The 27,535-nt window shown below is 41.6% G+C and overlaps 1 protein-coding gene across 9 annotated transcripts in view; it reads left to right on the forward strand.

Annotated features, from left to right (window-relative positions):
- Positions 1-27,535, forward strand: part of LOC309700300 (uncharacterized protein) — an 81,461-nt gene that overhangs the window by 41,111 nt on the left and 12,815 nt on the right. For 5 of the 9 annotated variants that reach the window (XM_082523789.1, XM_082523791.1, XM_082523792.1 and 2 more), the window contains exons 1-5: positions 21,742-25,551; positions 25,755-25,946; positions 26,040-26,177; positions 26,792-26,847; positions 27,513-27,530. In XM_082523789.1, coding sequence (XP_082379915.1) covers positions 22,920-25,551; positions 25,755-25,946; positions 26,040-26,177; positions 26,792-26,847; positions 27,513-27,530 — 3,036 coding nt within the window. In that variant the 5' untranslated portion in view covers positions 21,742-22,919. The other 4 variants (XM_082523794.1, XM_082523796.1, XM_082523795.1 and 1 more) reach the window with 2 other exon arrangements.

Consider the following 27,535-nt stretch of genomic DNA (forward strand, 5'->3'; position numbering starts at 1 on the left):
AACTGACTGAAATGAGAGAAAGACTGAGTGTGAGACTTTGATATTAGATAAAATGAATATTGATAAAGTTTACCTTTATGTACAGAATCTGAATATCGCAAAATATTTAAAAAAAATTGCAATAATATCGTATCGTGCGTTAAGTATTGTGATAATATCGTATCATGGGATGTATGGTGATTCCCACCTCTAATGCACTTTTAATCTAATGTTCACATACGAATGCATCAGGGGCAACTCAGGGTGCCCAAAGATACATAACTTAGAGGGGCCAAGGATCGACCCTCCAACCTTCTGATTGGTGGATAGCCTGCTTTACCTTCTGAGCCACAGCCAAACCTTTAAACTTAATCATAATCTGTGACATTGTTGAGAAAGCAAAAAATGTATGAGTTCTATGAAGGCCACTTTAGTTTTGGATGGTCGTGCCAGCTGCAGTAATTTATATGTGGCAGAAATGCTGTTCTTGGACCACCTGGTGGTGGGTAAAGCATTACTGACAAGCTACATCAGCAAATACAATAGACATCTTCAAAAGTAAAAGAACTGAAGTGACAGTGGGTTGCAAAGAAGCTTGCAGAGTCAGCAGCAACTGTTTGCACAGTGATGCAATTTAAGCAGCCTATCTGAGATTTGCAAATGACGAAGTGTACAGGCTGAGCCATGGTTTCGTGTTGAGGGGTTGGAGCTAATGTTGTGCTCAGGGGGGAACGCTGTGATGGGGAAAACTGCTTATTTATGAGTTTTCTTGGCATCCAAAGGATAGGATAAGAGTACGACTCATTGTGAGCTTTCTCTCAGGGTTTCAGCATTAAGATCAGTTAATTGCCTTTGAAGAAATGTCGAAATTGACCTGATCAAGTGAGACAGATCAAGTGTCTTCTCCACTGATTTTTAGTTAATGTATGTTTGTAAAGGCTTCAGTGTGAAATTCGGATTTGGATCTCCAAGACTCTGCAGGTCATTTGCCAGAGTTAGAAACTGCCAATAATGCAGAGAGGCTGCTCAATTAAAACACAACCAGATAATTCTGGAAGTGTCTTTCTGCCATTTTTTTTGCCTCTTCTCATTTCAGAGAAGTTGAGCGAGGTTTTGTCGGGGCCTTTCACACGACACTAAGATGAGTATTAATTTCCTGTTTGCCTCATTTCTGATGAAGAGGGAAAATCTGTGGATTATGTCGCCCTCTGACCTCCATCTCCGCCTTCCTCCATCCTTCCTCCGTCTTCTCTCAGTTTGCCCCCTGTTTGACCCACTTGGAATCCCTCCTCCAGGGAGGCGTATGCGGGTCAAGTTGGATGTCAGGATGCACAAAAAGTATCTAGTCATCTGTGTTCGACCTTTCCAGGGGCTGATGAGTAATGACGTGTTTGTTCCACCTTGCACTTTGTTCTTTTGTTTGTTTTTAAACCGATGAAGATGATGCGCTGGTGGGTTGACAGTCGCTTTGGATGACTGATAAGATTGTGAAGATGTCAAATTATCATCCTGTAAAAGCTTGAATTAATGAGTTTGGTGATAAGATAAGAAACTCTTTAGATATATCGTTTTTGTTAAAAAGCAGTCTGGGGAAATCAGTGGGTGTTTGCTGATTCTGGTGCTTTGCAGAGACAAAGAGACAGTCATGAGAAGGCCAAAAACATACTTTTTTACTCAGTTAAGCAACTCCTGTTAATTGGTTTCATCCTACAGTGAGGAAAAGTTGCACTTAATAATGAATTACTCATGAGTAATGAAGATGGATGCACTTTTGAAAATAAAAGAATGACGAACTGTGCTGAGGAACATTTGGGTTTCATAAACAGGGCAGCTGCTGTGTGAGAGACAGGATCATTTACTGTAACCATTAAAAACATGTGGTGCTCAGTCCAGCGGTTCTATTCCTGTCACGCTCCCGATATTTTTGGACGGAGCTGTAACTATACGTCTCTCAGTTTCTTTCTTTCCCTTCATCCCTTTCTCTTTCTGGCTAAGCCTCCCTGGCTGGGCAGCTCTCCTCTGTAAGAGACATTACTTCCTGTATGATCTTAGTTTTTTTTTTTCTTTCTCTGCCTTTCTTCAGAGAGCCTGCCTGCCTTTTATCTGGTTCTGTCTGTATGCAGATGGATAACTAATTAAAGAAAAATAGAACTGAAGCAAAATAAGCGAAAATATTTAAAATTTTAATGTTCATTGTACCAGAGGGTAGTTTTGGAAGCCGGGGATTGTAGCCCAAGGATTTCCGCCTGATTTATAGCTGAGTTGCTGCCCAAAGTGGAGGAGTTTAAGCATCTCTGGGTCTGACTGGAGCAGAATTGAAAGCTGAGGGTGAATTTATGAATTTATGATGTTATGGTGAATTTACTGAAATGTCCACTCCTGGGAATATTGTGGCATTGTGTTAGCACACACCTGAATGCTACTGACCTGCAAACTGCCAAAACTAATGCTTTTATAGAGATGCTCAGACTTATCAATCATCAGTACGCTTAACCTCTTAATTCTTAACCTCTGATGTTAGTAAGGGTGTATCCAGGAGGTTCCTATAGAGCAGGGGTGGGCAACTTCAGGCCTCGAGGGCCGGTGTCCTGCAGGTTTTAGATATCACCCTGGGTCAACAGACCAGGCCTGTGGAGAATGAAAGACATGTTGAGGAGGTAATTTAGCCATTTGAATCAGCTGTGTTGGATCAAGGACACATCTAAAACCTGCAGGACACCGGCCCTTGAGGCCTGGAGTTGCCCACCCCTGCTATAGAGGAAGGACAAAGAGTCGTGTGAAAACTGTTTTCTGCTAGTTCCAGGTTCTTGGAAAGCAGCTGAATAATAAAGAGGACAGCCACAACAGGAACCTGTCCAGCAAGCAGACTGGTGGGATATCACAAGGGCTGGGTTTTCAAAATAAGGGCCAGGAGATTATCCACTAGTAATCTGATTGCATATGGTGATGAACCATTAAAGACATATAAACAAACATACAGAAATGAGTTTCCATATAATTGAAAGTATAAAGTCTTTGCGTGGGAAATACTGAAAGTTCACCTGTAACTCAGAAACTTTAAACATTCATAATAAAAATCTGCTTTCTGTACAATTTACATGTGGTTATAACCTTAAACTGCTAAAATAGTAGTATAGTTTTCAGCAAGCATTAGCGGCATTAGTAAATACATTTCCTACTCTGTGCATCAACTGAGTAGACGAATGAAAATGTCTTAAATTACAAGAGACCTTGTGGTTTAATTTAATAGCTAAAGGCTAAAGCTGATAAGTTAAGCATGACCACATGGGTTAATAGCATAAGCACAAAAAATTACTGTCGAGCAAGACAACATTAATAACAGTGGCATTGTTCTGTCACTTGCAGAGATGTTCATTCTTTTAAAAAAAAAAAAAAAAAAAAAGAAGGAAATATTTGACTTTCCTCCTCTGTGAGTTATCTTTTCCCCACTTTTTCCCCTCTTATTCTTTCTACTCTAATAACTCACCCCCCCCCCCCCCCCCCCCCCCTTTCCTGTTTGGAAAATCTCTTCTCCCCTCCTCTCTCTCCTTCATTCAGCCCTCTGTTGCATTCGGTGTCTCTCTCCGAATGCCTGTTTTTGGCTCCAGAACTCCCCCACGGTCCTTTCACACTGTTTTAATGTTAACAGGATGCTCTGTGTTCTGCCTCCTTACAGTCCCAAAGCAGAGCAAACGTGCAAATCTGTGTTTCTTCATGGCCGACTTAAGCTTTAACTCATCCCCTGGCTCAGCCCCAGCGGTCCGATCCAAGAATTTGATAAATCTTAAAAGCAGCTCGCCATGGAGTGCGTCTGTTTGGCATGCACACTCTTGTAATCACTTGTTTGTGGAAGATAATTATTTTTGATTTATTCTTTAGAATATTATCATCCCTACAATTGAATTGGAAGCTATCCTAATGACTTCTGTTTCTATTTTTTTTTTTTTTTTGGCCACATAAAAACTGCGACCACGTTGTAGAACTTTACATAGTGAAAATTTATCAAAGTACTTGGGGAAATTCGTAGTAGATACCAAAAGAGTTTTTCATGTCAGTCTCCAAACATGTTTGTTTCTGCTGTAAAGTTTTAACATGGGCGTCAATGGATATTGATCGCCTTTGGGGGCACCCTCAAGTGGCCATTAGAGGAACTGCAGTTTTGGTGCTTTTGATCCACATCTGCTTCTCTCAAGAAATGAGAGTTGTGCTTTAGAAGTGCTGATAGTTGGTTTTTGTCAACTTTTACCAGAGCCAAGCTAGCTAAAATTTCCCCATTATCACTTTTAACGTATGCTAACCTATGCTACCCTACAAAGTCAGTTACAGATTAAAAGGAAATCTTGCTTTTTTGAAGGAAAACCAAACAGTACGATCTTGTTAGAGAACAAAACCATTTGTTTCATATGGTTTTGCAAAAGAAAGCATGTGCAATAACAACAACAATAAAACAATGCTTGCAATGACACTCAAGCCCATAATGAGAAAATAAAACACCCAGACAGGCAAAAAATATTCACACGTGCTGACACTGTGAATAGATTAGATCATCTCTGGCTTTGTTGTTGTGCATCAGCGGCAGCTTAAAAAAGAGGAAAGGCCACGCTGACGATCGGATTAACGCTGCCGGCAGACTCCAGGTGACAGAGCTAAGCTGCTGCGCGCACGCATGTCTCCCGCCCGGCTGCTTCAAGCACAGTCCAAAATGAAAGCTGTCATGTAGAAAACGCCCCTCATTTGATTCAGGACTAGCTAGACATGATTCAGAGGTTTAAATGTAAAGATGTTGGTGAATTAAAGCAGCTTAGGCTTGTTTCTGACCCAGTGACACACAGCTCCTCTTTTAGAGAGAAGGATGTTACAAGTTAAACATTTTTTTCCACAGTTTAATGATGTCCTAACATGTATTCTTTTTTTCCCTCACAGAGAAGACGCCTCAGCTCGTCGCTTTCCTATCTCATTGATCACCGACGACAGCTTTTCAACTTCGGTAAGCCAACACAGTTTTAACATGAATTCTTCTCAGTATTTTAGTTAAAAACACAGCTTCAAAGGTGTTACAGTAACAACATTGAATAAATTCATGAATGGCTGATGAGTTATTTCACTCCAGAACAAAGAACATAGACACAGTGACTCATGCTCTGAAAAGCATGGCATAGGGGAACAGTCGGCTACAAACATAACATTTTTCCATACAGGACACAGCTAGGGCCCTTGTGAACATAATAATGTTACCCACAGCTGGCTCAATGATATAAATACCATGCTAATACAACCTGAACTACAGCAACAACAAAAAAAACTTTACTTAAAAAGAACTTTATCCACTTATTTAAAAAGTGGATATTTAAATTTATAAGTGGCATCTCAATGCAATTTAGAAGTAGGTGTAGACCCTACAATATTACAGAAATAATGTTCAGCAACTTATATGAAACTCATTTTTGCATGTCACGCTGCAGCTAAGCATGTTTCAGTTTGACAAGGATGCAGTTTCATGCAAAACAAAGTCAGCGGAGAGCGATGAGTTGTTTTCTACTCTGGTCTTGAACAACTTAATAAATGTGCTCCATCTGATTTTACCTCCATGAGATAAAATGACGCACCATCGCTGCCATCTGCAGAGCCACCTTATATACATATAAACCTAGGCAAGGCAAGGCAAGGCAAGTTTATTTGTATAGCACAATTCAACAACAAGGTGATTCAAAGTGCTTTACAGAGACATTAGAAACAAGAACAAATAAAAAGCATGATTTAAAATTGAATAAAACAAGCAAATAAACTAACTAACTAATTAACAAACAAACAAACAAACAAACAACAGTATATAAAATCAAAACAGATAAAATCAGAACAGTAGATAAAATCAGTAGTTAAATGTAAGTTTTGAAATTTAAGCTTAAAGTGTGGATTTGGTGCTTTATTCAAATGCAGCTGAGAACAGGTGAGTCTTCAACCTGGATTTAAATAAACTGAGTGTTTCAGCTGATCTGAGGCTTTCTGGGAGTTTGTTCCAGATATAAGGAGCATAAAAGCTGAATGCAGCTTCTCCGTGTCTGGTTCTGACTCTGGGAACTGATAAAAGACCGGATCCAGATGACCTGAGGGATCTGGATGGTTCATACTGGGTCAGGAGGTCATTGATGTATTTTGGTCCTAAACCATTCAGAGCTTTATAGGCCAGCATCAGAACTTTAAAGTCTATCCTCTGACGGACAGGCAGCCAGTGTAAGGACCTCAGAGCTGGACTGATGTGGTCCACTTTTTTGGTCTTAGTGAGGACTCGAGCAGCAGAGTTCTGAATGAGCTGTAGTTGTCTGACTGATTTTTTAGGTAGACCTGTAAAGATGCTGTTACAGTAATCAAGCCTACTAAAGATGAATGCATGGACTAGTTTTTCCAGGTCCTGTTGAGACATCAGATCTTTTATCCTTGATATATTCTTGAGGTGATAGTAAGCTGACTTTGTTATTGTCTTAATGTGTTTTTCTAAGTTTAGGTCTGCATCCATCACTACACCCAAATTTCTCGCCTGGTTTGTGGTTTTTAGATGTATAGATTGAAGTTCTCTGGTGACCTGTAATCGTTTTTCTTTGGCGCCAAAGACTATTACCTCAGTTTTGTTTTTGTTTAGCTGGAGAAAATTGTGGCACAACCAGTCATTGATTTCCTCAATGCATTTACCAAGAGCCTGTACAGGGCCTCGGTCTCCTGGTGACATTGTGATATATATTTGTGTGTCATCTGCATAGCTGTGATAGTTTATTTTGTTGTTGTTTATAATCTGTGCCAGTGGGAGCATGTAGATGTTAAACAGAAGGGGTCCCAAGATGGAACCTTGGGGAACTCCACATGTGATACTTGTCTGCTCAGATGTGAAGTTACCTATTGATACAAAGTATTTCCTGTTTTCTACGTATGTTTTGAACCAGTTTAGTACAGTTCCTGAAAGACCTGTCCAGTTCTCCAGTCGTTTGAGTAATATGTTGTGGTCAACTGTATCAAATGCTGCACTGAGATCCAGTAAAACTAGGACTGACATTTTTCCACTGTCTGTATTCAGACATATGTCATTAAACACTTTGGTCAGAGCGGTTTCAGTGCTGTGGTTCTGTCTAAAACCTGACTGGAAGGCATCGTAGCAATTATTCTGTTTTAAGAAGTAACTGAGCTGTTGGGAAACTGCTTTTTCAATGATCTTACTTAAAAACGGGAGATTTGAGATCGGCCTGTAGTTGTTCATTTGTGTCTTGTCAAGATTGTCCTTTTTCAGTATAGGTTTGATTACAGCAGTTTTTAGTGATTCTGGAAACACACCTGATAATAAAGAAAAGTTGACGATCTGTAACAGGTCTGACTCTAAAGTCTTTGAGACCTTTTTGAAAAAACTTGTTGGCAGGACATCTAAACAGCAGGAGGAGGAGTTCAGTTGACCTAAGATGTCCTCCAGGTCTTTGCTGTTAATAGGTTGAAACTGTTTCATGGTGTTTAAACAGTTTTTTGGTGGACACAGTACATATCCTGGATCTGCTGTTGATGTACCAATTGCTTGTCTAATTTTTTGGATTTTTTCAGTGAAGAATTTGGCAAAGTCATTGAAGGCCATGGTCGAATGAAGTTCAGCTGCCACTGACACAGGAGGGTTTGTTAGCCTGTCAACTGTAGAAAATAAGACCCGAGCATTATGGCTGTTTTTAGTGATGATGTCAGAGAAGTAGGACCTCCTTGCATTCCTCAGTTGTAAATTATAATTGTGAAGTTTCTCTTTATAAATGTCATAATGAACCTGGAGGTTTGTTTTTCTCCATCTGCGCTCAGCTTTCCTACACTCTCTTTTTTCATTTTTCACCAGTGTGGAGTTTCTCCATGGAGACTTTTTCCTTCCAGAGATAACCTTCACCTTAATGGGAGCAATAGTGTCCATTACATTTAACATGTTAGCATTGAAGCTATTGACGAGCTCATTGACTGACCCTCTGGACAGGTCAGGTGTTAATGGGAAGACCTGGTTAAAAATTGCACTACTGTGTTCAGTTATACACCGTTTTGTGATCACTGTTGTTGATATATTTGTGTGGGCTGAGATTTTACTTTCAAAGAAAACACAGTAATGATCAGACAGGCCCACATCAGACACAGTAACCTACTAGAGACATCGCTGATAAACTCTGGCTTAATGAGAGCTTTTAAAGTGACATAAAGAAAAGAAAAAGCAAAAGCAGGAAACCTGCTGCCAGATTCACTACTTCTGCTCAAATGCCCCCATGACATTTCACACTCAGTTTTCCCATGACTCATGGGGCCCAGGGAGCCAGCTCTAAGTGACTGCACTCAGCCAGAGGATCAGCTTGACTATTGTCAAATATATATATATATATATATTTAAATATAATAGAGGGGGAATTATGCTCACAAAGAAGAGAAATGATTGTTTGCGTTGGTGTCATGACGGATATTTTTGTATGCCAAAAAGGAGTCATTAAGCTGAAAGTCTAATCTTGTGTTTTCCCGCTGATATGTGTTTGAGTGGCGTCACAGAGAGAGAAATGACAGAGCGAGCGGCAGGACGGAGATTTCACAACCATCTGTTTCTATATCTAGCTTGTGTTAACAACGCGCTCGCTCCTAAGCAACGACTTCTGGATGCATTTGAGCTGTGTTTGTTTGCGTGAGCCGGTGGGTGTTTGTGTACGTGTCAGTTGATTTCTAGCAGATTGTGTGCGTAGGTGTAGGTGTATACAAGTGCGGTAGTGCAGTAATTGGCATCAAAATTCACTTCAGTTTGGGTAATAAAGAGAGGGCTTGGGCTGACAGACAGGAAGTTTTGAGAAACACGGCGGCGAGCTCGTGCTGTGTAAACATGTCACAGTTGTCCTGTTTGTCCTGGCAGCCGTTTGTTTGATGTGTCAATAATAGAAAGTTATTCAGTTCACAAGTGTAATTCCAGCTCTTCATGATCATGAATGGTCCACTGTCTACTTGGTGGGCACGGTAGGCTGGTAGAGATTTGCCTCCACTCTTTAATACCATAATAAAAACGAAATAATAAGCTAAAAAAACCCGAAATTATTAGCACTGAGCCTTCAGGAGATACATCCAAAACGAGCTTTGATGTATTTCACAGCTATAGGGCTTCGTTACGCTGTCTTTAATTCACATAGTTTTCTTTTCTTTAACTGTCTGTCGATATGTGCGTATCTGAGGATCCTGGCAAAGCTGTACCTCAGCCTCCAAGTGTTGTAAGTAATTAAGTAAGTTTATTTATTTATTAAATACTTTTCACATACAAACAGTCAAAAAGTAGTGTAAAAAAAACAAGTAAAAGAACTAAAAAATGAAGTGGCATAAAAACAAGAAAAAAAACCACCTGTATGGTGTTCAGACGCTGAATTCATTTCTTTTACACCATCTTTACTGTAGACCCCGTCTACATGTCTCTGAGCAGTAACTTCATTTCAGTTGACGTCAGGTCAGCGATTCCTCTCTGATATCCCAGTTTGACTCGGCGCAGAGCAAACCATCTCCAGCCGAGATGAACTGAGTCATCTCTTGGGTTTGAAAGCCTCACCTTTACTCCTCCAAACATACCTCTGGTCATTGTGACCAAGCATCTCAGTCTTTGTCTCATCTCTCCATAAAACCTTTCTCCAGAAGGCATCTGGCTTGTCCATTTGGGCAGCTGCAAATTTTAGTTGAACATACAGTATAGGTGTCGATTTTGGAACAGGGGCTCCACCAGGGGGAGCAGTGATTCTGCCAATTACGCTGACACCATTGAATGCACAGGTTCACCTGACACAGATGTGCCGGGGAAGATACTGCAGAAGCAAACAGTTTTTGATCATGCAGTTTATTATGCTTGACTGTGTTGTTTTTCTTTCGATGTGTGTTCCTTATGTATCTAAACAATCTGGCTGTAACCTTTTTTGAAAAGCAAAAGGTGTGGGAAACGACAATAGGAGCCAAGACTAAACTGGAAGGGTTGCAAGATGATTAACAAAATTAGGAGTTTTCTCAAGTTTTCTTTTTCTTTTATTGATTATTTTTGTAATCAAAGCATGAAAGGCATACATTCTTGATTTATTTCTCTTTTAAATCCTGCTGTGTGGTATTTTTCTTACTGTCATAGCAACTAAAGAGTCTACATGCAAAAATATATAATTAATACCGCCCCCATTAGCACCACCAGCAGCATAAAAGCCTAAAATGACATCTAGAGCCCAACCTGTAACCAGCTATCAGGATATTGATGAATCAAACGGCTCCGCTCCCATTTGTGACCCCCCCCCCCCCCCCCGGATCCTGCAGGCTCTGCTGACCTCTTTGTGGATCCATAACGTGGTCAAAGTCACACTCCTCTACTGGTTGCACTGGCTGTTATATCACCATGGAAACAATGACATCACTGCAGGATGGGGCTGATGCATGCCAGGGAACATCTACTGCTGTGATGAGGTTGGGGGCTGAAAATAAAGGGTGCAGAAAGCCAGCAGTTGCTTTCAGTTAAACTCAACCCTGAATTGCCTTAAAAGGGGGAACATCAGTTTGCAGGTGTGGGTTACTTAAAATGAACTGCATAGCACACATTAATGAACTTACTGTTGTCATTGTTTTCGAGTGAGGAGCATTTAGATTACATAAAGTGAATATATTGTCATGGTTACTATGATGATGACTAAGCACCTGTATGGGTTTGTTTGTGTGATAAACACATATCAGTTCAGCCTACATCGTGTTTTGGTGACAGCTGCAGCAGGCAATGTGTTTAACTAATGCACATATGTACAAATTTAAAGGATTTTTTTCAAGCTTGGAGAAATTTTGGAAGGGTCAAGGAAATTAGCTCAGAAATTACTAACAGTAATAATAAGTTAAAGTTAAGTTAAAACCTACCAAGTATAACTTACATACACCAGTTAGACATCACATTATGACCATTACGACAAGCATAAGGATTTGAGCAAGTTTGACAAACTGGCCAGATTGTGATAGCTAGATGAATCGTTCCGAGCATCTCCGAACCTGCAGCTCCTCTGGGTGTTCCCAGTCTGCAGTGATCAGTTTCTGTTGAAAGTGATACAAGAAAGGAACAGCACTGAACCAGAGACAGGGTCATGGGTGGCCACAGGTCAATGATGCACATGGGCAGCTAAGGCTGGCCCGTATGGTCTGATCCAGCACACAAGCTACTGCATATCAAATTGTTCATCACAGCTTGTTGCAGAAGAACGTGCATAGCCACAGATCAGTCAGAGTGCCCATGCTAACCTCTATCCACAAGTTCCCACAATGGGTACATGAGCAGCAGAACCGGACCATGAACGATGGAAGAAGATGGCCTCGTCTGATGAATCAGGTTTTCTTTTACATCATGTGGATAGTTGGGTTCATGTGCATTGCTCACATGACCGGCAAGTGTCATGGTTTGAAAACAAACTATGTATCTAAGCACTGAAGACCATGTGCACCAGTTCATGGAAAAAGTACTCCCTGCTGGCTGTGGACTCTTTCTGCAGGATAATGCACCCTGCCACAAAGTAAAAATGGTTCAGGAATGGCCTCAAAATTCCCCAGATCGCAATCTAATCCAGCATCTATGACGTGCTGGACAAAAGTCTGATCCATGGAGCCTCCACCTCAAAACTTACAGGACTTATCAGTCAAATCAGTCATCCAGTGTTGTTATATTGTCCTCTTTAGGGACATGTATGTGGACATGTTGAAAAGTTTATTAGTAAAACTGTATATATGAACCCCAATCATTACTGACAAATTAAAGAGGTTTAAGGAGGTTATATTCCACAGTCCCACAATTTTACGATCCCTTTTGAGGAACAACTTATCAGCGGTGGGGAGGAAGAACTCCCTTTTAACAGGTAAGAGTCCTTCATGAGACCCAAGAGCTCGGGGAGAGGCAGCCATCCACCATGACTGGAAGAGTGTGATGGAGAAGAGAAGAGAAAAAATAGAGCACCGAGACACGAGGCAGCAACATAAAAGACATTTTAAAAAACTAAGTAATCATCAATCGTCAAGTTTTATGAGTCGATAAAAATCTTATTTTACCATGTATGAGTCTAGCTCATCTTCTTGGCAGGAGATACATGGACAGATCTGGACTGTGACCAAAGAAAGGGAAGGAGACCCGGATACAGTCACTTAGATCTCTTGAAGCAGTTATTTGATAGGAATGCAGATACATAGTGATGTAAACACAGCAAAAAGAAAGGCTGGTGACATTAGTTTTTGATACTCAGGTTATTGTTTAAAGTATTAATAAATAAAAAGTAGGACACAAACAACCTTGAGCTTTTTTACAGTTTTATTATCACGTGATTTAAAATATTTAATGTATTTTTACTGAGTAATATCAACATTATCTAGAAAACAGTGCTTTTGAAAGAGGTGCTAATATAATCTCAGGGCACCTCTACCCCAGTTATTACGGCACTTAATCTGTAAGGAGTGGATATCACCCCTGCCTCGTGTTCACGGCTGTGAGTTTGTGTGTGCGCGTGCCTCGCTCATCGTGCTGCTCTCCAGCATTTACACAGTTCATTCACACTTCGCTGAAGGCACTCATTACGCTTCATACCCCCCCAGCCCCCCGCCACATGTTCTGCTGAGTCAGCAAAACATAATCTGTCCATCTGCTGCCAGAGGAGGAAGCCACTGGATTCTGGGTTGATTACAGGTCACGGGAAACTTTTTTGTCCTTTAGTACTTCACAGTTCTTCTGTTCAGTGTGACAGTCAGCCATCATTCAGTGCACCAATGCGCGTGTAACAAGCTGATTTGCTTGAAAAAAGACACGAACAATAAATAAAATATCTATATCTCTATAACACGTTCATTTCATACAGATATTCAGTAGATACTATCGTGAGATTAGTCTGCTCAAAAGCAAATAGAAGAGATTAAATGATACTGTTAATCTGTAGTGTGGTGTAGAAAATCTTACCTAGTGACCGTGCTGATCCTAGCTGCAAACACAAAGGTTCTCCAACACACACACACATTCAAACACACACTCGGCCTCTCCCACAGAGGATTAAGGCCAGGTTGGCCTACTGAGACAGGCTGCCAGAGATTCCATCCTCCATCCTAAATGGATGGTGACATTCCGATGTGAGTGGCGCTCTACGGAGGCATGATGGGTGACCCAGATTGGGGTGGGGTTGGAAGGGGGGATGAGGTGCAGACAGGGAGGGAAATGTGGTGGGATTAGAGCTTGGGTGGTGCGATGAGATGCTGGGGGTGGAAGGTAGAGAGGAGCGCAGCAGGGGGTCATGAGAGCGCGAGACGATGACAGTAAAAGAGGAAAGAAAGACGAAGAAGAGAAACCCACTCATGTCCGATTAGCCTCTGGCTTGCTGCCACACCTTCTCTTCTTCTTCTCTGCGAGCGATCACGCTGGAACGTTTCATTTAAGGCATCAAACTCGAGATGTGATGGAATTTGACGGATCACTTTTGACTCCTAGTGCTGTTGAGCTAACCCTCTAAGCATTAGAAAAATGTGATGGTCCTCATGCTGTGCTATTGCTGTTAGGATTGTATCTAAAAAATGCCTAAAAATATAAAGATCAAACTTCATTTTGTTGCACTTTGTCTGTTCAACCCTGCAGAGTGTATTTCTTAAAGTATCTTGTGTCTTAAAAGAGAGGGATTGCTGTGGGAAACATGAGAGGAAAACCGTTATAGGGCTTTTCATCACTGCAGAATACGCCTCATTTAATCTTCTAATTTTTTGGTGTTGTGGTTGGAAAATAGCCACTGCAGACTTTATCCCTTTCTAACACACTAAGACTGGTAAACAACCAAGGGGAACCGGTGCGAGAGGGCAATGTCGAATCATGTTAAGTGTGCGAGGATGACAGGGTGTGCCTGGAGAGCAAGGTCTGGAGAGTTGGCAAAGCCAAACAACAGAAAAAAATAGACAATTTGGCGTGACTTCAGTATAAAGTGTTACTTAAGTCCAAAGGTCACAGAATAAATTAAGTATAATTCTAATCTGGGGATTTAAAAAAAATCAGAATTTGCTTGTTTATACACTCACCAAACACCATATTAAGACCATATTAAGAGTTGTTATTTCCAACTACTCATCCATGATGAGAATCTCCATCTCCACCACATCCCAAAGGTGCTCTACCAGACTGAGATCTGCTGACTGCAGAGGCCATTTGAGTACAGTGAACTCGGTGAACTTTCTGACACCTGATGGGTGTGTTATGGGTACACTGTGGACATAAATGGATGGACATAGTCAGCAACAATACTCAGGTAGGGTGTGGTAATTAAAGGATGCTCAGTTGGTACTAAGGAGGCCATAAGGAGGCCAAAAGGTGCCAAGAAAATATCCACCACATCATTACACCACCAGCCTGAATCGTGATAAGGCAAGATGGATCCATGCTTTTATGTTGTTTAAATCAAGTTACATCTGAATGTCACAAAAATTGAGACTCACCAGACCAGGCAACAATTTTCCAATTTTCTGTTGTGTAGTTTTGGCAAATCTGTGTGAACTGTAGCCTCAGTTTCCTGCTTAGCTGACAGGAGTGGCACTCAGTGTGGTCTTCTTGAGATTACTTGAGTTACTGTTACCATCCTATCCGTTGAAAGGAGTCTGGCTATTCTCCTCAGGATATTTGCTCTTTCATATCATTCTCTGTATACTGATCACTGTTGAATGGAGGATGCAGAATGGAGAACAAATCACCTTTCTTCCTCATTTTGATGTTCAGTTTAAACTTCAGCAGGTCGTCCTGATCATGTCTGGATGCTGTTTAGAAGCACACCAATCCACACGCGTTTCTTGAATGTCTTTGCTTTAATTTTATTTATCAGTATCCTTAAGAAGTATGGAAAAAATACATGTTCTGCTCCTAAGGTCAATGTGTAATTTAATAGTACTGTAAACAGGCAGTACTCTTTAATTGAAGATTTTAATTGGCCCAAAACTCTGTAAATTAACCTGTTTTTTTACTCAACGTCTTTATTTAAACAGCCAGGGTTTATGACATCCTTTGCAGGGACAATGTGTGAATGCCAAGTGTGGCACAATATTGCTGAAAAAGAAGCTAAAAGCAGGTCAGAGCGGTTCTGAACCACCATGAGCACCATGTGGCTGTCAGCGCACCAGTTTTCTTCCTTAGCAACAGCTGGGACTAGACTGAGCCCTGGGCTGAGATTTTCAGTCTCAGACAGTTTGGCCTAGTATCTTTGAGTGTCAGTAGGTCTTCCTTCTACTCCTTCTTCATCTCTCTCTCTCCCTCTCTGTCTGAGCCTCACACTGCAGCAGACATTAGCCCCGATCACTGCGGGCCTGTCATCATGCGACGCTGCAGGGTGGGAAAGGAGACAGGAAAGGAGTGTAAGGATGAGGCGACACAATCGCTGGCGTGATGGTTATTTTTATTCCATAGTTTGGGGGTATAATAGATGTATTAACATTCTGCTGAAAGTCTGACTGACCGGCCCCTGCCTGCATGAAGGTTGTGCCTCAGAAGGGAGAGGAAGAAGAAAGGAGTCTTCTTGATGGTTTGTTATGATGAAATAATTTGCAGCTGCTTGTTTATAATGATCCTGTTTAGGGAGAATGGCAGACACGGGAGGCAACATTATGTGTTTGCTCTGGAGGGTAAAACATAGCTTTAAGTGAGGCTTGATTAAAACGTAGATACTTCAGCAGCATGTACTTGAATGCAACAAAGCTTTTTGTTATTGTAATTGGTGGAAATGTGGTCGCTGTGTTATATTCCGAGATTTGTGTGCATATTGAGCACTTGTTTGCTACTGAAAGGGTGAGCCTGTCAAACCCATCTGCCGGACGCCCCCCTCCCCACTACCCTTAAGGCCCGTTGTGGTTGCCATGGTAACAGCCTCCTTATGGGATATCAAGGGTGTGTTCAACCACGGTGTCATAGCCTCTCTACAGCAGAGCGTCACATATTTTGGATTAAAAATTGAGAGAATTTGTTTGTTTTTTACTAATCACCTGCTTTTTTTCCATCCCTGCACTCTGTGGGGGAGGCAGGGGGGGTTAATCCAAATAATCGTACAATGAAGGCATGTATTTTATCAGGCGGTGTTGCCATATACACCTTTATGATAAAAGCAAGACCAAACAAAGAAACTAATGAATCATGACAAATGAGATGCACATATTCTCCCTCCTGTCTCAGCACGTGGATGCTGAGACAAAGGCCGGCCGGTAAAGCATCAGCGTAGCACAGTGCTCCCCCTAGTGGCCAATTCTGTAACCTTCACCACGCAGGGGGTTTTCTCCCTCTTATTGTTGCAGCAAAGACTCATCTCTGCCAAGACTCATCTGTTTATTATTATTATTGTTATATAATACGTTGTCTTTTCTCCCGCCCCCCACCCTTAGACACAACAGGTGACCCTTCCCCTCCCCGGATTCCCAGCAGGCAGGTATGGCAGACGGTCAGCAGCCAGAGGGGCACTGGGCCTCCAACGGCCAGGAGAATGGCGAGAATGGCTACTCCGCCTACAGCTCAGCCTATAGAGAGAATGGATACCACGGGGGCGGGGCGGCTGCGCATCCTGGGACGTCAGGTAGGCGTGCGGTGTGTTTGCGAGTGTGTGCAAAAGCATGTGCATGCAAAGTTGTATCAATGGCATTGATTGGAGTGCCTGCACACACCACCAGATGGGTCTACAGCTGTGAGGATTGTGATTGGCTCCATCATGCTGGGCAAGAGCAGTCAATCCCATGAAGGCACTTGAACAAATGAAAGTGTTTTGATTGAATGAGTGCTGAACATGGACAGTCTGCTGTAGCTGTGTTAACAAAGGCAGAAGGACATTGGGGAAGGTACAGTGATGGCTCTTTGGTGGGTGTAAAATTGGTGATTCCCAAACGGTGTTAAGTGGAAGGATCAGCTCAACTCGTCTGACAAAGTAGAATTACAATAAGATTTAAGAGCGCAGTGGACCGGATTGAAATTGAGCACAAAAGTTAACAAATAGCAAAAAATGAAAGTAGCCAAAAAGAGGAAAAAAGTTATCAAAAAAGTTATGATTATAAACCTACTAGGCTATAGATAAACTGTCTCGAACAGTTATAATCATCATCAGCAATCAGCAAATGCACAAAACTGGAGGGTTAAATTATTATATAATTGCAGTATATTATTATACTGTGAAAAAGTCTTGAGCCAGCCTCTTTTCTTTATATTTTACTAGGAGAATGGGAAATAGGTGCAGTGATTATTGAAATGTCCAAACATCCATGGAAATGCAGTAAAGTTTCTAATGAGCTTGAAAGTCGATATTGGTGTGACCAGCTTTATTCTTCAGCTTTATTCTTTTCTAACATTTATGATTTTGGCAGTGAGTTTAAGATCATTGTCATGCTGAAAATGAAGCTCTTGCCAATCGACTGCTTCAATGATGTTAAGTTCCAGGCTGTGGAGAGGCCAGTCAATCAAACGATGAAGCTGCTGCCAATCAGATCGTTTCCAGATTGTATTGCACAGTCAAAATCTGATGCTACTTTTCTGTGTCTACATTTTGACAAGACTTCCAACACCACTGGCTGACATGCAGCTCAAACCGTGACAGAGCCTCCACCGTGTTTCACAGATGGCTGTAGACGGCTGTCACTCTCGTTCCTCTCTACTGACCTCCTCCAAACATAGTCAATATTTTAGGGTTTGGGTTTTTTTAAGCCTGATACTTCTTGTTTTGCCCAGTTTCTTCAATTATTTTTAAGGACACACTGCACACCATGATGAGATATGCAAATTTTTCAAAATCTCTTTGGAAATCACATTGTTGGTGCAAAAATACTATTTTATGTGAAACTGTGTTATCTTTGGTATTTTTCAGAGTTTCAACTAAAGAAATGAGAACAAATTATGTGTTTTTATGACAGGCTGCTAGTAACAAAGTGTCTAAAGATACAATTTAAAATTGGCTCTTTGCCAAGTTGTCTGTTATATGTAGACACAATACAACTGGTTCATTCCTTGAGTGTTTTATACTTGAATGATTCACAGGTCAGTGTAAGTGGCTAGCAAACAAAAACATTCCTCTTAAAATGGTCAGGTACAACGGCTGGACTGAAAATGCCAATGTCCAACTAATCACTTGAAAGTCCTTCAGAAAACCTGGAGAACTATTGTTCAAGAGCCCTTTAAAAATAAAAATTAAGTCTGGCTCCATTCGAGCAAAATATAAAGAAACAAGGGGTGGCTTTAAGACTTTTGCAAAGCACTATACATTGTTTAAAGTCTATTCTCAACCAAATTAGTTGCCTGCAAAAAAAAAAAAGACAACATTAAACAGACAGCATTACATCTACATGGAAACAGCATCAAGATCCACTTCTCTGCGGTCCAGCGCCTGCATGATATAAGGGTTCCAGCAATGTTTGCTGCCAATAAACAATTAAATTGTTTACTAAAAGCATTCATAAAAAGTTGAGCTGAATAAATAAATACCAAGAAAACTGAATGAATAAACCCTTAAAACAGACAGAGAAAAACTAGGCAAGAAATTTAGATATAGATATAGATGTAATTTAGATAATGCAGTGCTACAACACCATGTTAGAATTTAAATGAGAACCAATGATATTTGTGCCACCGTCTAACAAGTACATTTGGAAAGTTTATGATGTGTTGATCTTGGGTGTATTCTGCCTTATAAAGCTTAATAAAATGTTTTTTAAAAAAAGAGTTTCTCTGCATCATTTGGGTAAGTTAGTGAGTCTGTTTGCATTTATCCTCAACGGGCAGCAAACAAAAGGCCCAACTTATTAAATCTCAGAGAAAGCGTCCAGTCTTGTGCTGAGCACTTACCATTCATGAAGCACACACAACCTGCCAAGCTCTGAATTCAAAGGGAGACCTCACAAAGAGATAAGGTCAGCAGAGTGAATCGTCTTCATTTCCTTCCTCCCATCCATGTCTTGTCTTCCCGGTGTGTGTGTGTGTCTCTCTCTCTCTCTCTCCTTCGCAGTGGATGACTCAGCCAATTTGCCTCCCTCCCCTCCCCCCTCTCCATCCGCTGAGCAGATTGGGCCCGTGGCACAAGGTACACCTATACACACTTAAAGCCAATCCAGGCTATCCAGGTTGACGGTGTGAATGGCTGTGAGAGTGGCACAAAAGTCTCTAAAAGACACCCAAGCACACTTGTCCCTAGGATTTAAAGATGGGGCACCCTCTTCCTCCTCTCTCTCTTTCCTTTTCCCCCTACCGTTTAATTTCACGGTGCTCTGTCTGCATGCCAGCTGATCGTCATATCACCTTTAAGGAGTTTGGAGCATGCATAGCATGCCGCCCTGTCCTGTCCACACTCCTGCATTGGTTTAAAACACATAACAGTTAGTTGAGTCGTGAACCCTGCACACAAGGACTAGGCAACACAAACACTCTTCCTCCATTCAGGCAATGGTACATTACCAGCCACTGGAGTCCTTCATTTCATTAGTCTGCTTTCCACCCCTCAGCATCTCCTCTGTTGTTCCCTATCTCACTCTGTGTATTGATTTTTTCCAAGTCTGACTTTCAGCTATTTAACATATCTGCGTGTTTCTTCTTGACATGTGGCATGCAATTACAAAAGTGTAGCGTTGTATAGTCTCACTGCATGGTTTAGGGTTAGTTTCTTTACTCAGTGTCTGAAATTTAGATCTGTGGGATAATGAGATATGCTCATAGACCGTATTAAAAAGATTGAAATAGCTACTTTGACAGCTGGTTTGTGAAGTAATGCTTTTTTTTCAGTCATTGCCATCTTAGCTTTTTGAAACCTGAGGTGGGAGAGAATGAATCTGACTCTGAGGTCGCGCGCTTAATCATACACTGATTTCGTGTAATGTTGACTTTAAATGGCTTTTCTACTCAATAAGAATTGAAGCTAGTACATGAGACGCCATACTCTTCAGGAAAATGTCTGTTGGGGTTGTAAAAGACGTGACAAATAAGGTTGTTATTGTTCCATCTGCTAGACGAGTCGCCCCGTTCTGGCCAACAGGTTTAAAGTTATACTATCTAAACTTTGTACCGCTAGATCTCAGTAAATTGTAGATTGCAATCAAGGATTGATATAGGACAAACATGTTTTAGTCATCAAAGACAGATAAAAAATATTAAAATTAGACTGTACCCCATAACCGACGAGGCTGGTCGATATGTTTCTGCTTCTGTGTGTGTAAGAAGTGCAATGTTGTACACACTATATTTTAAGATACTTGAATAATATCAACACTTAGCAATAAATAAGGAAAAAGAAGGAAATCTAATACAGTCAATTAACAATCAGTTTAATATTTTGTAGTCACCTCAAAAGCTTTGGGCACTATTCACCTGTAGTAAGTGCTCTCACACGGCAAAAGCAACTCCGGACCAGATCGCCCGATGGTGTAGGCAGTTAGGCCACTGTTTACCTCAGCTGTCAATGCTGGGTGAGAGGCATCGTGCTTTATTTACTTAGAAGGAGGCTGTAAAACTTTGTGAAAGGAGGTCAATACAGGTCAGTGAATCAAGGAAGATCATTTCTCTCCAATGACAGTGATACTGAGGTCAGTTATTGAGGCTATCCTGAAATTTTATGTTAGTGAGTGCTGCTGTTAGCCTCACTTAGCTGCTATTAGCCTCTGTTACCTGCTGTTAGTGAAACTTTCTTTGAAGTGAATGTAACATTGTTGGACTCAGACATTTAGTGAATAAACTCTCATACCATGTAAGAACCTAATCAAACTGTTAATCAGAAGTAAAGTGTGAGTTTTATTAGCCTATAACCAGCTGTTGTTATTTTTAGCCAGCTCATTGTCAGTTATGGGCAAATATATAAACCGTTCTTCCTAGCAACTGCATTCAAGATGGCAGGGTGACATGGCAGCTTCCACAAACCAGCACCCACTCATATGTACTTTTAATAGCTTAATAATAACTTATCTATGCATATTTATAAGTACAATATCCCTTTTTTTATATTAAATAACCTCAAAATACAAATACCGACTTAACTTTAAGGCACTTTTCCGACACAGAGGCTATGCCCATCTTTTACGTACAGTCTATGAATAAAAAGACAGATGGCTTAGAGCAGGGGTCCCAGTCCACGAGGGCCGGTGTCCCTGCAGGTTTTAGATCTCACCCTGGGTCAACATGAATCACATGATTAGTTCATTACCAGGCCTCTGGAGAACTTCAAGACATGTTGAGGAGGTCATTTATCCATTTAAATCAGCTGTGCTGGATCAAGGACACATCTAAAACCTGCAGGGACACCGGCCCTCGTGGACTGGGATTGGGGACCCCTGTTATATACTGTTATATACTATTGTAGTAAGATGCTGTAACCGCTTCTACATCTAGTATGCAAACCATTAAATATTATGTATTTAATTATAAAGACCAAGCTAGAAGTCTTGTCGATTGCATCCCATGCATCTCCATCAGAGCTGAAAGTATCTTGTAAACCATGTAATCCCAGTTTTGTCATCCTCCATGTCTCATCTATGCGTCTTCCTTCCCCGCCCAAAGATGATAAAGTAGAGGTTGTCAGTCAACAGCAGGATGAGAAGGAGGAGGCTCCAGAGGAGCTCAACAGTCACCAAGAGGATGTGACATATGAGCAGCCAAGAGATTTGCTCTTAGAACAAACAAATTATTTAACAGAGCCCCAGGCTTTGGGCTTCCAGCAAGCCCAAACCCCTGAGGCCCTCAATGGAGGAAGTCATCAAGGTGATCACAACCCATCACAAAAAGGTGTGTGTGGTTTTCTGTGTGTGCATACAGTTTGTGTGAGAGTACAGCGTGAGTGTACGTCTGCCCGTAACCTATTTTGCATGCTCCTCTTGTGTTCTGTAGCGGGTTCAAAAACTCTTAATGAACTGTAATGCAACTGAGGCTTTGCTGCCAGCCTTCCTGCAGCTTTGTTGCCCTGAAATCCTTAAGCTTCCGCTTCAATACCTGAAGTTGCAAAATGACGTGGCAGCATTTTGAGTTTGTGCTTTTTCATCCAAAACATTACCATTTGCTTTCCATCGGAGCGACATCAGAACGCCCGATCAACCACATTACAGTCAATCCATTTCTGCACCTTTGTATTGCCAGCTACATTGCAAATGCAAATATCATTGTCTAAACTGTAAAGCCTTGTAGATGTAATTGTTGCTAGAATTATCGCTCTTTATATTTTTTATGTGGGTTTTGCTGGAATAATTGTGTGTGAAGCAGCTGTTTCTGAGAGTACCCACATGTATGGGTGCCTCACAAATCAGTCCTGAATGTATTTTGAGTCTGTTGTATCACTGCTTTCAGTTTCACTGTTGTTTTCATTTCATCCCAGAGCAAAAGTTAATTTCCTATTGTTGCTAAAAACACACTTAGGATAATAAGATTCACCCTCATTGCTCATCACTATTGTGAAACTTAATAAAGATTATATTGCAAATATTAGTTTTATAATTTGTGCACTGTAACAATTCATTCATATCCACAGTATGCCAATGTTTGCAGTAGAAATTGCAGTAACACCATTTATACATCAAATAAAAGTAACTTATTTTGATCACCATGTTGATGACCATATTTTATAAATCCTCCTGTATTGCAATAGGAATTCAGTGTGTTCGGGTATCATTTTCTTCTTGTCATCTAACATCATGCAACTCATTCCTTCATTCCAGTTCTGCACGCTATATTAGGTGCTGTGATCCCCCCTCTGTGCTGTTGTGGCCTGCCACAAAATACACTGTGCTGTGTGTATTGCTTGATGGAGAGCTACTGTATCTATGTGCAGACGGCGCCGGCTTGACTGTATTGGCTAGCTTTTGTGGATGCTGCAAGCAAAGCTTTTAGCTAACATGACCCGACACAAAGTTGTACAGTATCCTTCAAACTCGCAGCCCAGCCAGAAGAGAGAGTCAGTAAACCATCTTGTGAGTCCACTATGAAGGAAGATGAACCACCTGAGAAACAAAGAGCAAAGGCAGAAGGAGAAGAACCTGCCTCGACTGGCCCTCCCCTTCTTTCTGATAGAGAGAAACCTCTCCCCTGCACTTCCTCAACAGAGCAGGGTAATCAAGACAGAGAGGGTGGGAAGGAAGAGGTCACTGACAGAAAATTACTTTCAGAGTCTAAAGAAAAAGAAGCAAAAGAAGTTGTTGTGACAGAGGCCTCATCAGAACTTATGGCAGAAGAAAAAGAAGAAGCAGGAATTATCTTACCAAGTGAGTCAGGGTCAAATATGAATGAAAGCAAAGAAAAAACTGATGTTTTTGAGGCGGTTAATAAGGAGGACCAGCATGGTGCAAATGACTGTAGATTGCATGACACACCACTGCTCACTGATATTCAAAAAACAGACCTTTCGCAAGAAACTCTGACGTCAAGTCCAGAACTTGACAGATCGGATGTTTTTGTAGAACACGTGTCAGGATCAAAAACCTACTTTGACACATCCATGGAGGGTCGAGAAGAAGAGTTGCCACAAACCCAGAGCTATTATGAGCTCAGCACAACGGCAGAGACAAAATTAAGTGGAGATGATGAAAACATTGTGCAGAATATGGAGAAACAACAAAAGCAAAATGTCAACACATCTTCTGGTAAACTGGGACTGGAACAAAGAAGTCTTTCCTTGAACATTACTGTTGGGTCTTCAGCCGGACAGACGGTGAAGGAAGAGAAATCAAGGATCTTCATGGGAAGCTTGTATCCAATCAGTGGAAGCTATGATGAATCAGAGGTTTATCCGTCAACTCCATCTGTGGTGAGCCATCCACCTACATTTCCACCAGCTGTCTCCATTACCCCAACTAACACTGAAACACCTGAAAATATCCCCACCGTGGCAGATGAGCCCTTACCTTATGATAAGCACACAGATAGTTCTAAACAATCAGGAAGCCTCTCTGAGATGTTGGACCTGGCTGGTGCCCTACCTCGTCCATCCCTGGAGAGGATGGAGGTTGACTACATGAGAAGAAAGTCAGTGCCCGCCAATGTATCTGCCCTTGTGGGAAGTTCTTTAGCCAAGCTTGCCTTGACAGATCAAGCCCCAAGTGTTTTCTCACAAGAAAACCAGCTGGAGGAGGTGGGCTACTGTGTCTTCAGTGAGTATTCAGGGCCCATGCCTTCTCCCGCTGATGTACCCAGTCCCGGGGATTCTCCACACCAGCGTTTCCCTTCTGTAGAGGGGGAAGTAGAGGAGGATCTAGGGGATTTGAAAGCAAAAGATGTTTCAAAAGGAATACAACAACAAGATTACAAAGAGGTTACCCCTGTGATCTCTCAAATACCAGTGGTAGAAAAGAAAGGCTCACCAGTAAAGTCTAACCTGATCCTTGAAAAAGCTGTAACCAGTGGAATAAAACCGGATCGGCTAAGAATCCCAATGACTACTTCAAAAGACAGACTGAGTGAATTTCGTTTGGAGACTGGGTTGCCAGGGAACATAAAGATTCAAGCTATCCCTGAGGTAGATGTTGAAAAAGACCCATCAAGAGAAGCTTCACCTATCCCACCAGACAGTTCGTTCACTTTCGCGCCTACAGAAACTGGAACCAAGGTTCCTCCAACTCCAACAACCCCCAAGTCCCCAGATGACACATCATCAGAAACCCAAACTGCAGGAGAGAAAGCACAGAAAGATGACCCATCAGAGCTAAAAGCATCTGAAAACGTTGATAATAAACAGTCAGAGTTAGACAAAGAAAATCTGAAGCCTGAGCAGAAAGAATCTGAAGAAAGAAGTGATGAACCAGAAATGCCAAACAAAGACTTGGCTTCAGGATTATCTCAGTCTTTAGAAGAGAGCACAGACAAAGCTAAGACAATCCAAAGTGGGCAACAGACCTCAAACACTGCTCAGGATTTAATTACTACAAAGCACACAGATGAGAAAAATGACCAAAACCAGCAGCAAAAAAGCAGTCTGGTGAAAGGCTCACCGAAGCTCCAAATATCTTCTCCGATCATCATTATCCCTCAAGCACAAATAGATGAAGAAGCAGAGGAGGAAGATGATATTGAGATTGCAGAGGAGCCTCAAGAGATAATGGAAGAAGCCCAAGAGCCGGATGAAACAAGGAAGAGTCAAACTGAAGAAGCTGGGAAGGAAGAGCAAAAGACAGAACAAGTGAGACTGATGGTGGATGACCAGATGTTGGAAGAAGATCCAAAGTCTGGAGCAGAAGAATGGAGTCACAGCGCCCAAAACAGTGACGAACCTGCAACAGACAGTTCGCACTTGTCTCCCTGCTCTGACCACGAGCTGACACAGCAAACAGAGGAAGGAGGCAGAGAAGACATGGAGGCAGATAAAATAGAAGAGGACTTAGACACAGATAAGGTGAAAGGGAAGACAGACGAGTACGAAGGGGTGAAGAAAGAGGAAACAAAGGAGGAAAAGGAAGGAACGGAAGATCATAAAATGATAGAAGAAGAGGATGGAAAGAAGGTGAGGAAGGTGGAGGAGGAGACCTCGGATGTTCTTAGCCAGACCGATCAAGCACCTAACGATGAAACCACCATGGACGTGTCCATCCTAGATACAGACAGTGGCTGGATGGATTCACAAGGTACCCAGAGTAAACCTGTTAATAAATCACTTGTTTAAAAAAAGATTAAAAGCCTTTAAATGTTTATTTAGTTTAATAATTTTGGTTTAAAAACTTGCTAGCACCAGAAAACTTGTTTGGAAATGTGTCTTTTGTGCTAAGCTAGCTCCTAGCTAGCAAGGAGCGTGGAGAATTAGCCCTCTGTTGATCCTTCTCCACTGCAGATGATGACAAAAGTATTATGACTGAGCAAATCGAAGCCCTTCCTCAGCCCCAGAGCTCGACCAATAAGCCTGTGGTGGTGGACAGACCCGCTAAACGGGGCCCCGGCAGATCAAGGGCCACCACTGAGTCTAAAGTATCCCGCAAAGTACTGAGCCACCATCCACCAAGAGAGGAGATAAAGAAGAAAAAAGGTTCCAATTCTGTATTTACGCCTGAAATTTATAATCCTTGTCATCTAACCGAGGTATGCATGTCGGTATAACCTTGTCTCTCCTCTCTGCTAGTAGGCATCAGGAGGGCTGACCAGAGTAAGGTGTCAGCCCTCCAAAGTCATTCCCCGTCTCGAAAGGGTGTAGCCAAAGCGGCGGCCAGACATCCTAGGCCTGCTCTGCTTCACGGCTCTGCTAGACGCAAGGCCACAGGTGAACACTTTTCACCCGGAGTCAGTGCCGTGGATAGAGAGAGAGCAACACCCAAATAATTAAAGCATTTTTTCAAATGTAAATCAGTTTTGGATATGTGGCGTTTGATGTCTTTGCTCTCTCTCCATTGATGGCTCATTGAGGAATCAAGCAAGGTGCAGTGTAGCTGGCAAACATCATGTGCTGCTGATTTATTTTTTAAAGTTCTGTCATGTCTGGTCTGCTTTGGGTTTCTTTTTCAGTTTTATTTTTCTAAAAGCTTTAAACATGCTTTGTTTTTTCTCATTTTGTCAAACATGGAGTATTTGTTCCCGCTCTGCTTCAAATTCATGCTTTTATTTTTTTCTGCTCAGTGATGATGTTATTCATTGTGACTGGTATTGAATAACTCTGGTTTAACACTTGTGTGCGTGTGTATGTCTCCTGAAAATGGCCGCATGTTTGAAGGTTGTGTGTTCTGTCAACAAGCGAAGTGAGGGTGACGTGAAATGTCGTGATACGTGTACAGAAGGTGCTTCTGTAATATGAATGTGCTCATATGTCCACTTTTTCACCTTGTATTCAGCAAATGTGCATTTGTGTGTGTCACACTGATGAACATGTTTGCTTCACAGGTGTGGAGCACCATCAGCCCCTCAGTGTGGCCCACCAGTCCAGGGAGAGGACCACTGTAAGTATAACAAGTCAACGTTTATTATTTTTTGTCTTTCAATTGAAATCCTCACAAAGTTAAGGTTATTCCAAGAGTGTTTTCATCATCTCTCAGTAATATTGATCCCTAAAAGACCGCTTTCTTCTTATTGGCTACCCCTCACCTGGATTCCCATGTGATTCCCATGTGTGCCTTTTTATTTTGGGGTTACTGCCTTCCTATAAGCTCAAATGGCTGGCTATTCTCCTCTGACCTCTAACATCAACAAGGCATCTTTACCCACTTGCTGGATATTTTCTTTTTTCAGACCATTCTCTGTAAACACTACTGATGGTTGCTTGGAAAATTAGATCGAATCAGCAACCATGCCTCATTTAGAGTCACTTAAATCACTTTTCATCCCCATTCTGATGCCCAGTTTGAGCTTCAGCAGCTTGATCATATCTACAGACCTAAATGCACTGAGTTGCTCCAATGTAATTTGCTGCTTTTGCATTAACAAACAGTTGAAAAGTTCTATCTAACAAAGTGGCTGGTGAGTGCATTTTCTGTACGACTTTAGGCCATGGCGTCTTCATATTTTCTGTTTTGTTTTTGGGCTTTCTTCTCTTTTTTTGCATGTCTGCTTTTCTCTCTCTCCATAATCATTTTGTCTTGCATGCTTGCTTCTGTCCTTGTGTCAGTCTCGACAGAGAAAATCTGTGAG

The sequence above is a fragment of the Aulonocara stuartgranti genome, assembly GCF_965226115.1.
Source record: "Aulonocara stuartgranti genome assembly, chromosome: 23".
Classification (NCBI taxonomy): Eukaryota; Metazoa; Chordata; class Actinopteri; order Cichliformes; family Cichlidae; genus Aulonocara; species Aulonocara stuartgranti.